Below are 17665 nucleotides of genomic sequence, written 5' to 3' on the forward strand. Positions count from 1 at the left end.
TGTTACCTATGCTAATCATATGTTAATTAGACTCACCTGGCACACGCCCTCAACTTACGAGGAGATGGCATTCATCAAGTAGGAACACAGCTGCGAACAATTCTGAGGCTTACGAACGCGTTGATGAATCTGACGTAGGGTTTTCTTAAGGAACTTCTTAAGAACAACTTAAGAAAGAATCTAAGAAGATTCTTAAGAAGATATTGGTGAATGAGGCCCAATGTTCTTAAGGCAGTGTCTTGACTAATGACTAAAATTACTAAAATGTGCATTCACTATTCACTGTTTGTAATTGAGCTTCAACTCCGACATTGCTATTGACACCATTTCCTTGGTCTTGGATTCCCATCCCAATTCCAAATGTTCTGCTTAGTCTGAATCAGTGATCGACCCTGTTGAAGATGAAGATCCAGAGCACGATTCAACCACAGGAGGAGAGTGTGAAATCAAGTCTGCACTGTCTGCAACCAATGAGAACGGTAACATTTACAGTTAACTGAAAGAAATCACACGTTTAATAAATTAAATTTTTGTTTCCGTTCATCAGAATTCATTAATGTAATCATTAATTTGGAGACTTTAATCCTTCAACAGGAGAGGCTGATGAAGTCACAGAGGTTGAAACTGGAAACAGCATCAGTGTTAGTGAGCTGTCTTCAGAGGGGAGAGAGACACTGAAGGACACATGTCCAACATCTCATCAGACTGTTTCCACAAACATCAAAGAACGTGAGAATGACATAATTTTCTTTTTTCAGGAGTATTACCTTTTTTTCAATGATTGTTTCTATTTTAAGTCAGTGACTTACACATATTTTCTTGTTTATTGTTGTTTATTTTTCTCTTTTTTTCTTTTCTTTTCAGAGATTCCCAGTCTCACACTTGTATTATATGGTGACACAAATGCGATCGAGGTCAAAGCAAATAACATGTTACTTGACCATGATGAACAAACACATGAGGAGAGGTTTTCATCCTATCTGTATGATCTGTGTGGTCGACACATCTCCATCATCAACATGCTTGGTCAACAAGACACTGACAAACTCCCTTTAAATCAGGGAATTCATGCCTTTCTCCTGCTATTACCAAATGATCAGCTCAGCAGCCAATACAGTTCAGGAGTTCAGTGGTTAGAGAAAACGTTTGGCAAAGAATCACTTGATTATTTAATGACAGTTGTGACCCATGAGTCAGATGAAAAACGTCCCACTGCGCTGACAGACCTGAAAGACTTCAGAGGTTTTGATGAAAAAAGATTCCACACATGTAAAAAGACTATGAGAGACTTGAATGAAATAACAGCACTGCTGGAAAAAATAGATGTGATGGTCTCTGAAAATGATCCACACTGCTACAGTGGTCTGACATGTGGAGAGAAAAAAGAGCATGAAGAGCTGCACAAAACCCATGAAGAAGGAAAGAGCGATTCTACAGTGATTCATCCAAATCAAACAGGTGAAACTCAATTTTAATGTTTCCAATCACAGATTTTACCCAGCACACATTAGCATTTCTCATATTTGTGGAGACATCATATCCTCACGTTTCACTATGATGATGCATTTCTCATCTGACTCTGATAGTTCAGGAAAACCGTTTGAGTAAGTTTGAGTTGTGTCAGATCGAGTGAGAAAATCTGTAAAATAATTTGACTCCTGTATTAAAATCATTTGTTAATAGTTTATTAGCAACAAACTGAGGAGAACTACTACACTTTCTGTGTAAATATTAAGCTATATAAATGGCCAACAGGAATAAGAAAAATGTACACAGAAATTGAACAGTTGGCCAATAATCTTCTACAATCTTTTTTTACATGGTGCTGCAGTTAACAAGAAAGAGCAGGACACAGATGTCAACCAGGTAAAGGTAAGAATTTTGCAGTACTAGTGAACATTATTATAGAGTAGCATCTCTTTTGTAAAACATCTGTACCTGGATGAAGACTGTGCATGATGTTTACCTTGCTTTTATTTGTATTTTTTGAAGAGGTAATGGTTAAATAAAATTCCTTTTCTTAGTGTGATCCTGTCAATGACCTCAGAGAAAACTCAGAGAAAAAATATGACAACGCAGGAGAAGAGTCTGCAACCAGTGGGAAAGGTAATATTTTCATAAAACTACTGCGTAAGGGCTTTACAGTACTTCAGATTTATTTTGCACTAACATCTAGAGAACCTATAAATTAAAAATTAAATATGCATATCTCAGTTTATCGCAGAAGATAATTCAAGAGATCATTCACGAGCAACAAATATATCAACAAGAAATGATTTCTCTCTCATGTTTGATCCTTTCTGCTTGTTGGTAGTTCACCCTGCAGTGGACCAGCTGGTGGAGAGAGCAACTGAAACAGAGGAACAGGTGAGATCATGTAGTCACTGTCATACAGCTGTAATTCTTTATATGGTGAGCTTTTTTTTCTGAAGTGAGGTTAATGTTAGCACTAAAACCTGAGCATCTGTTTGTCCATTTAGGTAGCTGTTTTTGTCTCACAGAGACGTAACAACTTGCCTGGCTGTTTGCATTCATCATGTAATTTACTGTCCACCTGTGGTGGCAGCAGGTATTGCAGAGAGCAAGGTTTGAAACCTAGTCTGAGTCGGTTACACCCCGCCTTTCCGAAGCCCCGCCTTTCCGACAATAGACTTCCATTCATCGTAATAGCGGGGTTTTCTATTTTTTCTAAAGACCCCGCTACTCCGAAAAGGCTATTGGGGGAAACCCCCAGCGCGCAGTGCGCATTGATCCTTTTTTCCTTTTTGGGGTCAAACGGATCATGTGCATAATTAACTGCAAAACAAGCAAATACTTCATATTAATGACATATAACGTTCATTATGCTTCTAGCCTGTCAAGCCTCTACCTGGTCTTTTTTTACTAAACTTAACCAACTCCTTTCTTCATTGCCTAAGCCCAACCAAAGCATCTCCCTCAGTCAGCTGTCAGTGCGAGCGGCGGCTGCAGCAGCCTCGCGCCCCTGTGAGCTCAAGCCGGCTTCAGCCGTGCTCGAGCGGAGCAGGGGGGGAGAAAAAGAAAAAAAGTGTATTTCTATTACTGTGTGGAGATCTCCAACAACGGAGTCTGGGAGAAAGCAAGTGGGACAGATCTGCCCAGTCCCTGAGCAGCGCACGTTTCACAGACAAGCCACAAAGCAGAATGTAAACAACGTCACGCGGTTCAGCACCTTGGACAGCTGTGGGGGGGAGGAGGGGGTGTCGGAGTAGCGGTGTTTCGAAGTGGGGCTATTTCGGAACAGCGGGGTGTCGAAGTGGAGGGGTGTCGGAATGGAGAGCTGTCCCCGTCTGGGTCACCTTACAGAATAATGTATATATTTTTAAAAAACAAAACAAAACAAAAACACTGTCTTGCAATGTTTGATGGACACAATATGATACTGAAGTCATGGCTGTTTTCAACTTGGTGCTCCACCGACCGAGACTTGGTTCTCCTCCTTGGCCCCCGAATTGCAAACACCCGGTTGGTGAAACGGAGGCGGCTGGTTCATGCTCCGGGCAGCCAAGCCCCACAGAGCACCCGTCCTGGGCTATAAAGTCAGCCTGCTCCGCTGTCCTGCTAGAGGCTGTTCTAAAGTACTTTAAGTACATTAAAGGGACAGTATGGGACTTTATTGGCTTTTTATTGACAAAAATCAAATATCGCTTTCATAAATACGTATTTCACTGAAGTGGAATCGCGCCCGCATACAAACGAGCGCTTTCTCGTACCTTAGAATGAGATGTTAGAAGTCGTTACAAACATACAGGGGGGGGTTCACCGAACCTTCTCTGCCATGTTGAATCGCCATGTTTTACGTTCAGTGTCACCGTGGCCGTCAGTAACCACAAACTCGGGCCGCCGGAGCTTCTCGGCTCGGGGAGAAAGTTTTCCAGACAGCGCCTGTTAAAACTGTCACCACCGTGTGTGAGGAAGGACGGAGGCACTGGTGTTGCCTTCAGGTGCAGTCAGACACCTGAATGCAAACCGACTGGATGTTTTACTCGACGAGAGAAAGCCGGTAAAACGTGGGTCAGGTAAACAATACGACATCACCATGACAACATATTGTCACGCCTGTATTGTTTTGCCTCGTGCTGGCGGACCGTTTGTTTACATAGAGGCTTGTTTATCCTGATACATGCAGCGTGTGTTGTTTTTCTGACTTCTGCCCGAGTTTACGTAAACGCAACAGCAAGAATACGTGCCGACATGCAACCGCACCGCTAGATGGGGGTAAATGTCATATATTGTCCACAATACAATTATGTATTTTTAAACTTCCTTAGAATACAATGTTTGATGGACACAATCTGTTAGGCTACTGAATGGCTGTTTTTAACTTAAAAAATAACAATTCAAAGAAAAAGATTAGACACATTATGACAATAATGTGATTGAATTTACTGCACAGGCAACACATAATATAACAAAAATAAAACTGGAATTGGTTTCATTTATTCAAGCTCAGCTTCCAGATTGTTCCAGTCAGACGGAATATGCCTAAATGTTAAGACAGTTTTCAGTCTTACGTACACTTGTTAGCATGCTATAGCACAAATCACTTAACTCACAAAATGCTCCCAAAACAATTTATTTACTATGTTACACCAGCTGAACTGACAGCTATTGTATCCAAGAGGATCCATCTCCATGCTGACAGACTGTCCTGAGACCAGTTATGTTTATGTTTTGTTTGCTGTTTGCTACTGCTACTGTCATGGAAAGCCTTATTTTATTCTGATCCATAGTTTTGACAATGTTATGTGAATTGCACACTGAGTTGGGGGTGCAGGGCTTGGAGTAGCTTGTCTATCATTGTGAGAGATGCATGCCACATCCTTGCACACTTGGAGGAGTTGAGAAAAAAATGTAGAAGGGTTGACTTTCTCTCAATAAATAAAGAAAATAGGCTAAAAAGAATTTATATTTGCATGTAGTTTATATGTGTTGTTTTTTTATGCTTTTACTGTTTTGTGCTGTACAGATCTGAAATATCAAAATTAAGATTGCATAAAATCACATTTTCTTAGTGGGGACCACTAAATGACTCTGGCCATGCTGAACTGTCACAGGACAAGGATGGCAGCACATCAGTGGAAGTTCAATCTGAAATAAAATTTCAGTTTCCATCAGCAACCAAGGGGAAGGGTAAGATAAATGTACAATTACAAGTAACAATCTTGAAACAAATAAATAAAGCTTTTAATAATAAATCACAATTAAAATTTACAGTGAACATGTTCTTTTGCAGGGACCTTAGATATGGATATGAGTGGGCACAAGGATAAGGTAAGAAACTCCAAAATGCTAATCCAAGTAATGTTTAAAGCAACCCCTTTAGTGACATTATATTCTTAAATTCATTACATGGATATTTATCTATTATTTACAGCTGTCAGTGAAGTTTTCTGAGGAGATGAACAGGAAGAATGAATGTCAAAGAGAAACTGAAACTCTGCTTCAGAGACTTCACCTTCCAGACAAACATCAACAGAAGTTGTCACCAGCAGATTTTCTTAAAATAAGTCGACCAGTGAAACAGGAACATGAAACATCTGAGGAAGATCTCGCTCATGCTTTTCTTCAGAGGTTGATGATGTTAGACTACAGAGCCAGATATATTCCTGTAAGACAAGGCAGTGCTGATGTAAACAATTCAAAATCTGTTGCAGAGTTTGATTCTTCAAACACAAAAGAAAGTGTTGTAGATGCTTTCTTCAGTACCAGCATTGACTGCGATCAATTAAACCAGACTCATGTTCATCCAATGGACGTTCAAATGGCAGTGTTTCACTGCTCGGACAGCTTCCTGAAGCAGAACATGATGACAAAGCTCTCACAGTGTCAGTACGCCTTACCATTGCTTGTCCCTGACCCAGTCACAATGGATGTTGAGTGTCCTCTGTGGACATTCAGACAGATAAGAAAAACATGGAAGATAAGTGAAATCAAAGACAAGTCAAACATCATCACCATGAAGAGTTCGCCCATCTGCAAAGCTGAGACACCCATGGTGTCATTTTTCCGCCTGGGTTCACTGTCAGTGTCTAAATCTCAGCTGATCAACACCTTGATCAACGACCGTCACAACACCTTCTTCCACAGAAACTGTCCAGGTAGCACCAAGTCTCGCCATCTGATGGATGGTGTGGCAGAGATTGCCTGGTACTGTCCTGCTGGCAAACCCAATGATGCCTTCACTGACTGCACTGCCTTCTGTAATCTTCATGGTGATGCTCTGTCAATAGAAAAACAACGTGGCATACTGACTGAAAAATCTTCAGTCAATGTTGTTCTTGTGCCAAATCTGGAAAAAGGGGATAAAAGTATGACAGTGATCTTAGATCTTCTTGAGTCTCCAAAGCCTCTCATCTGTCTCATTGCTGATAATGACTGTGGTGCAATTCAGATAAAAAAGGGAAAATACAAAATGGGTCTAAAAGACAGAAGCCAGTCAGACGTTTCTGAAGAACTGAAAAGGATCATTAGAGAGATCTTGTCTGGACCACATACATCCTTCCAGCTTGAAACCATGGCCAAGGTCTCTGGAATCAGAGTGGATGAAGATGACACAGTCTGTCAAACAGGGAAATCTGCTGCTATGAAAATAGTGAATTTACTTAAGAGGATGGATGTTTCAAACATCAAAGATGAATTCCTCCCTTGTCATGGCCGACTGTGGCATGAGTGGTGCAGAACACACAAAGAACTGTATCACCTCAAAGGAAACATTGAGAAGGAGAAAAGTGAAAAGGAAGAAAAACTGATGAAAATACGACAACAACAATGTGATGCTTCCTGCAGTGAACTGGTGAAGTTGTTCATTAAAAGTCTCTCAACTTTGCCATCAACAGACAAAGAGTATTTCCTGAAATGGACTCAGATCTTACTGGATGCCCTCTCCACAGACGATCTCACATCAATTCTCCAAAACTATGATGAGAGGTGGTCTGAACTCTTGGCCATGAAGAAGAAACATGACAAATCTGATGGTCGTGATGAGAAGCAGAAGAAGTCTCAGAAGGAAGTTCATGACAAAAAGTTAAAATCAAAACAAATTGAGCTTGAACAAATATCCCAAAAACTACAGTCAGCCAATTTTGGCTTGGAGCACATCTTCAGAGAAATGGGACAGATCTATGAAGCCCATAAATCTCTGCAGGGACAAACACAGAGGAGACAGACTGACTGGTCTAAATTCCCTGAGCTGGCTGCAGAGCTGATGATATCAGGACACCCCATGGAACTGATGGATGGTGATGCAGCTCATGTGCCTCTAACATGGGTCACTAGTCTTTTAGATGAAGTCATCAAGAAACTGGGCGACCAGAGAGTTTTTGTGTTGTCAGTTTTGGGCGTACAAAGCAGTGGAAAATCAACCATGCTGAATGCCATGTTTGGGTTACAGTTTGCAGTGAGTGCAGGCAGATGCACCAAGGGTGCCTTCATGCAGCTGGTCAAAGTGTCGGAGGAGATGAAGACAGAGTTGAAGTTTGACTATGTTCTAGTGGTGGACACTGAAGGACTGCGTGCTCTTGAATTAGCAGGTAACACCACTCTTCACCGTGACAATGAACTGGCAACATTTGTTGTTGGTCTGGGAAACATGACACTGATCAACATCTTTGGAGAGAATCCAGCTGACATGCAAGATGTTCTGCAGATTGTTGTTCAGGCTTTCATGAGGATGAAGAGAGTTAAACTTTCTCCAAGTTGTGTGTTTGTTCACCAGAATGTTACAGATATTTCAGCTGCAGAGAAAAACATGGATGGAAAGAGACGCCTGCAAGAGAAACTGGACCAGATGGCCCAACTCGCTGCCAAAGAGGAGGTTTGTGATGTTGAGTGTTTCAGTGACGTCATTGCATTTGATGTGCAAAAAGATGTGAAATACTTTGCCCAGCTGTGGGAGGGAAGTCCACCGATGGCTCCTCCAAATCCAGGTTATAGTGAGAGCGTCCAAGATCTGAAGAATGCGATAGCCCTTAAAGCTTCACAGTCTGCTGGGTTTACTCTGTCACGGTTCAAAAGCAAAATTCAAGATCTGTGGAATGCCCTTCTGAATGAACACTTTATTTTTAGTTTCAAAAACACTCTTGAAATAAAAGTGTACAGAAAACTTGAGGTTCAGTATGGGAACTGGACCTGGTCCCTGAGGAGCAACATGTTGACCATTGAAGACCAGCTGTATAACAGAATTGAAAATGGAAAACTGGACAAGATTGAGCTCAGTCATCTATATAATGAAATGTGCAAAACATATGAAGAAATAAAAAAAGATATGACAAAATACTTTGATGATGACAGAGACAAAGAAATGTTGGTTCAGTGGCGAGGCCGATTTGAAATCAAGATCAAGGAATTTCATGAGGAACTGGTGAGAGGAGTGAAAAGAAAACTGGATGAAGTCATCCAGCAGAAGAAGGCTTGTAAAAAGCTTGATGATCAGAAGACAGAGTTTGAGAACAAGTTGCTACAGAAGAGCAAAGAGCTCGCTCAGAAGTTAAAAGACAAGAAACAAGATGAAGAGGAACTTAAGCAGCAGTTTGACTCTGTTTGGAGTGGCTGGGTGAGAGAACTAACTGCCGATACAAAACCTATTAAAGACATCGACTTGGAGGAAGATCAGACAAAAATCCTTGAAGAGCTTGGGATTGAATGGGCTCTTATTAATGAATCCAAAAGCATTGACAGATTCAAAAATATATCGGAGGTCGGTGATTACTCTGATTACGTGGCCGTCACCAAGCATCAGGAGCTGACTGATGAAAGCAAACAATTAGATGAAAATAACGAAGATGAAAAGAGGATGCACAAAAACACAAAAGGGCAAGGAGGATATTCATGGAGAGCACCATGGACATCGATTAAAAATCTCTTAGGATATGCGTCAACACAACGAAAAGAATTCCACAAGAGTTCTTTACCACATGAAGAACAGAGATGTTTCGGATCACTGATTGATGATGTTGACAAACATTCCCTCGATACCATCAAAAACAAACCTGTAGCTACAAGAGGCTACAGGTTAACTTATTTGCAAGAAGTGGCCAAAAATGTCAAAGACAAAGTGACAGAATTTGAATCAGAGAGGAAATATGCTCTGAAGAAGGAGTTCACAGTCGATCTCTTACTGTATGTGTTTGACAGAGCAGGACGTTGGCTTTTAGAGTCCCATGAGAATTTCAAGAAGAATAATGATGCATTTGCTTATTTGGAAAGCAAAATTGATCAATATTACAACATTTTCAGCAGCTTCTGTAAAGGAAACTCTTCTGCTGTCGTACTCGGAAAGATGATCTGTGACAAACTGAAGGTTTCCACTGTTGAGGCTGTCTGTAACAAGACCGCCATTGGTCTTGCTGGAGAGATGAGGTGCAATTTCCCAGCATTCAATGGGAACAGACTGAACCTGGAGAAACATGTGTTGAAGTCACTAGCAGAGAAAGAGGACTTCAGTGGTTTCATTACCTACATCCATCAACCAAGGAAACAAGTAGAGAGGTTTATCAAAGAGGAGGTAAAGAAATACATCTTCACATCACACAGAGACAAAGCACGAGATATACTCAAGAAAAATGTTGAAGACATGAAAAATCTTGTGAGTCAGGCTTTATTTACTGCAACAGACAAAGTCAAAACTGAGAAAGGAGAGACAGACATGTGGCTGGAGGATTTTTCCAGTTTGCTAAAAGACAAGTTTAGATTTGATGTCATTTGTTCTGAAAACTTCAAAGACATAAAGAGTTTTGACTTTCTCAGAGAAGAGATAGAGAAAGGCCTTGGACCCATCATGAAGGAGATGAGCAACCTCTCATTAAGTAAGATGAATAAATTCAGACTGAAGCCTGATCAAATCCTGATTGATCAGCTGTGCAACTGCTGCTGGGTAAAGTGTCCATTCTGTGCAGCTGTTTGCACCAACACCATGGAGGATCACAGTCCTGAAAAACACAATGTTCCTTTTCATCGACCCTCTGGGATAAAGGGATGGCATGGGAGAGGGACAGTGGATCTGGTCATAGATTTCTGCACAACATCAGTTGCAAGTGACAGACGTTTTTACCCTCATCATGACTCAGTTGAAAGTATTCCTTACAAAGAGTACCCAAATGGTGGTGAGGAGTATGCTGCATGGATGATCATTGCTGATGAGTCTAAGCTGACATACTGGAAATGGTTTGTGAGTCGATTTCAAACCCAACTGGAGGAGCATCATGAATTAAAATTCCAGGGCAGAGGAGAAATTCCCAGTGAGTGGAGAAAATACAATAAAGAAGAAGCAATTCAAAGTTTGGATGAACTGTACAAATTGTGAGTGAAGTGAACGTAATTACTCTGAAAATGCTGATACTTGTCACAAACATAAGAAAAGACACACAATCATAAGAAAAGACATTCTAGGCCTACGACATGTTTTGTCTGAATAAAAAATGTGGACAGTAAATGAATATCACAAATGATAAACATACATGATACTTAAGAGGATGGAGTGGGTCTAAATTTGTGTTACTATTAATATTAAATTAATCACATATAGTTGTCTTGATATTAGCAACATTTCCATGAAGATAGACAGTCATTACGTTGTTTTTTCATTTATTATTCTTTGAAGAGACAAAAAGAGGTGAAACACATACATGCATCTGATGAATGATCGAGTTTTATTGAACCACAGTAGCCTACATGAAATTTAAAGGTGTACAGAAATGGCCGTTTGTCCCGTTTGTCGCGCCGAGTTGTCACGAGCTGCAACACGAGTTTACCCGAGTAAGGAAAATGAATTTGATTGGTCGTTATCGAGCGGGCGGGATATTCAAAGTTTGGGGCGAGCCCGAGCTCCGTGTTTGTGTGCGTGTCTCAGACGTTTGAATGACGGATTACGGATCCAATATCAGTGGCTAGTGAATCGTGTACAGGCTGACGTATAATCCGTGCGCCTGCATTATCCAATACGAAAAAAAAAAACTACACTAAAATACACACTTTCATCACGGATTTACTCAAAAATAGAATTTTGCACAAAGTTTGGCCTACATCGTCTGATAGATGAGTTATTACACTAATTTTATGACCCAGAGTGGGCTCAAATTCAATTTTCTTTTCTGTACACCTTTAAAGTTCATGAGAGACATGCTGTCAGAAATGATTGATTGATTCAGTTCATGTTTGATAACTAAATTTGACATAATTTCTTCAATGTACTATGTCAAATTACCCTATTTTTAAGTCTTTATACTTTCAGTTGAACCATGTTCACTGATGCAAGAAGCTTTTTGTTGACAAAGTATGCTTGTTTTGTCATGTTAATCTTGTTTTATTCTCATTTTCATTATATCTACATCAACTTTGCTGTTTTGTTGTCTGAGCTTTTCTTATATTCAGTCTTGATAGGAAAATATTTCTAAGCATTTTATCATTGATGTTATCCTCTATCTTCCACGTTATTGATGAGCATAATAAAAATACGTACATCAAATTCATAGAAAGACTGCGTTTCCTTTGTGTTTTAGTCTTAGTTTACACATTTGACACTACTGAAAGGTGCAATTGGGTCACTTCACAGAGGACTAAACCCAAAAGAAACAACTGGAGCACTCGATAAAATGCAGAGGTTTAATAAAGGTACACGACACCTAACGTTTCGACGCGGTGTGCGTCTTCATCAGAGGTAAGCAGAACATAGGGTGACACAGCTGGTTACATAGTCACTACCTGGAGTTCATTCATTTCATTGGCTTATGCCGTAAGCCTCATCAAATGGGCCGATACATGATCAAAGGGCAATTTAGGCCCGCCCACAAAAAATACACAAAATAGCCTATTATACAAATAATTAATTAGAGCGAAAAGAGAGAGAGAGAAAATCAGATACAAATGGGAAAAAAATTTAGTTAGTCATCACAATCAAACATATAGACCAGCAATATAATCTTAGAGGAAACATGATGAATTAAGTTCCACGGTGTTGAGTGTGTAGATCCAGTGGGCTTCTCTTCTGAGGAGTTTCTTGATGATATCACCTCCTCTCTGTGAGGGAGAGATTTTTTCGATGGCGCGGAAACGAAGGGAAGCACAAGAGCCATGATTAGCCGACACATAATGGCGCACTATCGCATAGTCCATGTTGTTATTGCGGATAGCAGCCTTATGTTCAACTATTCTGGCTTTCAGGGGGCGTTTCGTCTGTCCCACATAAACCTTCCCACATGGACATTTCAAGCAATATACAACGTGGGTGGTAGGCTACTAATTAAATTTGTATTTCTTCCCGGTGTGGGGGTGACAAAAGTAGGTTACTTAGAGTCTGAAGAATTTGAACAGTGGGTGCAGTGACCTGGCATGTCCTGCAAAGTGACCCTGTCCTTAAACACATTTGGGTAACACTACATAATACAGCCCGCGACTTAGAGCGTACCTACTGCTCTCTTTCCGCGTAGGTTGCCCCTTATTTCACACAAGTACTGAGTAACTGCGGCTCACTTCCCCCCCTGTTTCCCCCGTGCATTTACAGTGTAACTAGGCGCGTAACTCTGGTTAACTTACACCCTGCTTTACACTAACTTCCACACAAGTACAGAGTAACTCTCGCTCACTTCCCTCACAGTTTTACAGTATAACTAGGCTGCGTCTTAGCACGTAACTCCTGTCCTACTTTAAACCAAATTACACAGTAACTCTCACTCACCCCGCCACTAATTTCCCTGCATTTTACAGTATAACTAGGCTGTGTCTTAGAGCGTAACTCCCGTACAATTACGTGCTACCTGGCCCGGACTTACAGTGTAACTCCTGGTTATTTCCCACCAATGATTTTAACCAATATTAGAAATTAAATAGTCTACTGTACAATATGAGCACAATTGTTACAATCCATTTTTTTTATTGTCAACAGGAAAGGCTGGTAGCAAACTTACCTCTCTAAAATGCACATCTATGAAAGTCTAGTTCTGTCATCCAAGGGCAAAACACAAACTACAGTAGCCTAATACATCCACAATAATGAATCATTCAGAGATAGAAAATGTTTTTATTATGTTACAGTCCGGCTCTAAGACGGTAACAAAAGATGGGAGAGGAGACGAGGTTCCAACGCAAGTGATACGTTTATTTTAACATAAGCAATAATAATGCAAAAGATCAGTATCAGTGATCAGTAGTGTAGGCGTGTGTGGATGGATGTGTGCGTGTGGGTGCGGAACAGAAAGGAAAACAAGAGAGCCGGCCGCGCCGTGGCGTCCTCTGAGACGGCGTGGGGAGGAGTGAGAGAGCCAGTGATGCCAGCGTCGGGGTCAAATGCGCTCCACCGGGCCCAGGTGTGGCGCATTCCTCTTGATGATGGTCCCACCTCCGACGAACCTGAACACAAAAGCAGACCAACCAGCAGCCTGCCAAAGACCAGCCCCCAACCTAAAGGGTGGGGTCGTCACACCCCCCCCCATAAGAGAGGGGTTCCCACAAGGAACACCGCAACCGCTAGCCCCCCAAATCAACACATTCAAAAGACTAACAGTGACATATTACATGGCTATTACGTAGTACTGTACACATTACTTATACCCAATACTTATATATACCCATAACCCACAAATACATTCAAAGCTCACACTGACCGTCCTACCGCTAATCCCTGGCACGCCAACGAGCCCAATCCTGTCCCCCAGCAACTCCGGCGCCTGGAGAAGCGTTTAAGAGTGACAGAAGAGACTAGAGGGTTACACACAAGGAGACAAGCAAGGTAATCAGGAGCTGTAAACTCTCGACAGGGCATCGGCCACAACATTCTCCGAGCCTTTGATGTGGCGGATGTCCAAGCAATACGACTGTAAGTACAACATCCAACGCATTAACCTGCGATTCGGGCAATGGACAGAGTGCAGAAAGGTCAACGGGTTATGATCAGTATAGACCACAAGAGGAACGCTTGAGCCGACGTATACGTCAAAATGTTGCAATGCCCAAATAAGTGCGAGGGTCTCCTTCTCTATAACAGAATAGTTTAACTGAAAGGCATTGAACTTTTTGGAATAAAAACTCACGGGCCGATCTACACCGTTCGTGTCTTTTTGAAGTAGCACCGCTCCTGCCCCCACGTCGCTCGCATCCACTTGTAGTTCAAAGGGACGATCCATGCGAGGAGCTGCAAGGACAGGAGACGAGCACAGTACAGATTTAATATCATCAAAAGCTCTCTGACACAATGAGGACCAGACAAAACGGGCGCTTCCCTTCAAAAGGTCCGTGAGGGGCGCTACCACTGTAGAGAAGTTCTTGCAAAAGCTGCGGTAATACCCCACCAACCCAAGGAACCGCTGCAGCTCTTTCTTGGTGGTGGGAGCTGGATATTCCTCTACTGCACTCACCTTTGCCTGCACCGCACAGACTTTTCCCTGCCCCACAACTTTACCCAGGTACACAACTGTGGCCTTGGCAAATTCACATTTGGCCAGGTTCACAGTCAACCGGGCCTCACTCAAGCGGACAAACAAACTTTGGATACGAGATAGATGCTCCTGCCACGTTTCACTGTGAATGACCACGTCGTCCAAATACACTGCACAACCATCCAAGCCAGACACCACCATATTCATGAGCCTCTGAAATGTTGCAGGCGCATTCCGCAACCCAAAACTCATTACCGTGTATGAAAACAACCCAGATGGCGTGATAAAGGCCGAGATCTCCCTCGCTCTGTCTGACAGCGGGATCTGCCAATACCCCTTAAGGAGATCGAATTTACTCACGAATTGTGCCGCTCCAACCTGGTCGATACAATCCTCAATTCGTGGCAAAGGATACGCATCGGGTTTTGTGACCGCGTTCACCTTACGGTAATCCGTGCAAAACCTCGGACTCTTATCTGCTTTTTCCACAAGCAAACATGGTGACGCCCAACTGGAGGACGATGCCTCAGCGATCCCATTTTCCAACATGTACCCAATCTCCCCGTCCATGACTTTGCGCTTTTCCTCGGATACTCTGTAGAACCGCTGGCGAATTGCCGTCGCAGTCCCCACATCGATGTCGTGTTCTACCAAATGGGTACGGCTTGGAGTATCCCCGAACAGGCTAGGAAAACTTCGGATCAACGCAGTCAATTGAGCACTCTGTTCCCCGGTCAAATGCGCCAGCAACACCGGCAGATTTCTCAACGTCTCACTGTTTGACAGTCGGCCGCGCAACAGCCCATCATCGGGTGCAGTAACCCCATCGTCCTCCCCCCTCGAGAACGGACTCCCTGCTGCTGCTACAGCCGACACAGATTTGGACTCACGGCAATAATATGGCTTTAACAAATTAACGTGGCAGAGTTGTGTCGCCTTCCGGCGGTTTGGGGTTGACTGAATATAATTTTGGTCAGAGACCTGACGCAACACAGTAAATGGACCGCAAAACCTAGCCTGAAAAGGCGAATGAATCAATGGCAACAATGCAAGAACCTGGTCACCAGGACTAAAAATGCGCCGCTCTGCTCTACGGTCATACAAGTGCTTCATCTTTCCCTGGGACACTGACAACTTACCCTTAGCCATCTCCCCGGCTGAGTACAACCGGTGCCTAAAACCATTTACAAAATCAATCAGGTTTGATGGAGGTTCTGACGACGGTGCAGCAGCGTCCCGCAACACAGCAAGTGGTCCCCGCACCGAATGGCCAAAAACTAATTCATTAGGGCTAAAACCCGTGCTATCCTGCACCACCTCCCTGGCAGCTAACAGGAGCCACGGCAGCCCTTCCTCCCAGTCCTGATCTAACTCGACACAATAACCACGTAACAATGATTTAAGTGTCTGATGAAACCTCTCCAGAGCCCCCTGGCTCTGTGGATGGTAGGCAGAAGACATGTTGTGTTTGACCCTTAACTGTTTCAACACTTGTGAAAAAAAGATGTGATGCAAAATTAGACCCCTGGTCACTCTGAATAACTTTTGGTATCCCAAAGATGGAAATAAACTGTGTCAGCGCTCTCACCACTGACCTTGTTGTGATGGACCGCAGAGGATACGCAGCTGGATAGCGCGTGCTCTGACACATCACAGTCAGCAAGTAATTGCTACCGGCCTTAGAGCGGGGTAAGGGGCCAACACAATCAATCACCAAATGCTCAAACGGCTGTGAAACCGCTGGAATGGGATAAAGTGGAGCAGGAGCTATTCCCTGATTGGGTTTCCCCGTGACCTGACAGGTGGGACAAGTTTTAATATAGCACAGTGTTTCCCCCAGAAAATTTGTTAGTTAAGGTGGTGTCTGACCTGTCGACGGGGGGGGGGGGGGGGGGGTAGCGCGGAGATCTGTTGACGGGGGGGGGGGTCGATCGACGGGGGAGGACGCACCGCGCCGTGCCGTATTAAAGTTTCGCTTTCAACACGCGCTGCTGTTCTGCGTGCGCGCTTCTCTGTGGTGTGTATGTGTGTGAGAGGATGCGGCCACTCGTCCGACGGGGGGGGGGGGGGGGCGGCGGCGAATATCGCTACAATTTTTTTTTTTTTAAGATGTTAGTTTAGGCGGTAGCTCTTTGTTGTTAAGGCGGCCGCCTTAACAGGAAAGCGCTGCGGGAAACCCTGTAGCACGACACATCTTTTTTTAAACGAGGCCAAAAAAAATATCGCAAGATGTAATTGTACGTCTTCCGAACACCAAGGTGTCCCAACTGATCATGGGCAGCTTTCAGAACCTCACCATGAAATTTTTCAGGAACCACAACCTGAAAAACTGGTTTTCCAACAAAGCTTACACCATGTGGTGACCATTTCCTCACCAGGAGACCCTCCTGCAGCAGATAGCCCCCAGCAGCGCTCCTCTCGGCCTCCTTGGAGAGAACAGCGTCAAACATCTGACTTAAAGAAGAATCAGCTTTCTGCTCTGCTTCCAGGACACTGCGAGAAACAGACAACAGTGAATCAGGGACATTTACAACATCAATCTCATTCACCTCTTCTCCTTGCTCAGGCTCCTGCTGTGCACGGCTCATGGCCCTTGTCACAGCACAAGCTGTAAACACTTCAGGGAAACACTGAGCATTCTCATCCAAGTTACCAGGTACAATAATGGGTGCAGATGACACAATCGGGGGTGGTGGACTGTCGGCCCACACTCGGCTGCCAGCGAGACCATTCCCCAGGATGACATCCACTCCTCCGATTGGCAGCTCAGGGCGGACTCCCATGGCAACCTCTCCCTGCACCAAACCACAATCAATGCAGAGAGAATGCAATGGAACAGGCTCAACTTTCAATCCCATACCCTGCATCAACACAAAATCCCCAGTGTCAGAGTCCCTAGAAAAGGGCAACACAGAGCTCAAAATGTATGAGTCGTGTGCAGCTGTGTCCCTCAAGATTTTTACCGGCACACTGGTACCTCCCACCAGCGACACACGGCCCTCGGACACGAATGCTGAGAAGTCAGGTCCTCTCCTGCTCTTGAGCTGCTGAGGAGAAGACACAACAGAGACAGGAGCCACAGACACAGCACAAACACCTGAATTTACCCGGCCCCCGCTATTCCCCCGGCGAGCATTAGCTTTTGGGCATTCAGCTTTCCAGTGCCCCCTTCCCTTACAAAAGTTACAAACTTTTGAAAAATCAGACTGAAACTGACCTCTTGTTGTGTACTCAGACTTACCATGGCGTGGAGGCCGTTTCTCTTCCCACTTGCTGGG

The 17665-nt window shown here is 43.3% G+C and overlaps 1 protein-coding gene across 1 annotated transcript; it reads left to right on the forward strand.

Annotated features, from left to right (window-relative positions):
* The first annotated feature begins 606 nt into the window (after nucleotides 1-606).
* Nucleotides 607-10680, forward strand: LOC146960605 (interferon-induced very large GTPase 1-like). The gene is made up of 8 exons (XM_085772235.1): nucleotides 607-729; nucleotides 865-1458; nucleotides 1832-1872; nucleotides 2025-2106; nucleotides 2327-2367; nucleotides 5076-5151; nucleotides 5255-5292; nucleotides 5396-10680. The coding sequence occupies exons 2-8, from the start codon at nucleotides 930-932 to the stop codon at nucleotides 10319-10321; spliced, it is 5733 nt and encodes a 1910-aa protein (XP_085628361.1). The 5' UTR covers nucleotides 607-729; nucleotides 865-929; the 3' UTR covers nucleotides 10322-10680.
* Nucleotides 10681-17665: the final 6985 nt, after the last annotated feature.

Source organism: Trachurus japonicus, unplaced genomic scaffold, assembly GCF_045865225.1.
Source record: "Trachurus japonicus isolate A0001 unplaced genomic scaffold, Traja_1.0 AP030183.1".
NCBI lineage: Eukaryota > Metazoa > Chordata > Actinopteri > Carangiformes > Carangidae > Trachurus > Trachurus japonicus.

Excerpts from the sequence above, each read along its gene's own strand:
- LOC146960605 (XM_085772235.1), top strand. The coding sequence starts at position 930 with ATGTTACTTGACCATGATGAACAAACACATGAGGAGAGGTTTTCATCC. Across the intron at positions 1,873-2,024 it reads CAGATGTCAACCAGGTAAAG|TGTGATCCTGTCAATGACCT; the intron begins GTAAGAATTTTG and ends TCCTTTTCTTAG. Across the intron at positions 2,368-5,075 it reads CAACTGAAACAGAGGAACAG|GACAAGGATGGCAGCACATC; the intron begins GTGAGATCATGT and ends GAACTGTCACAG.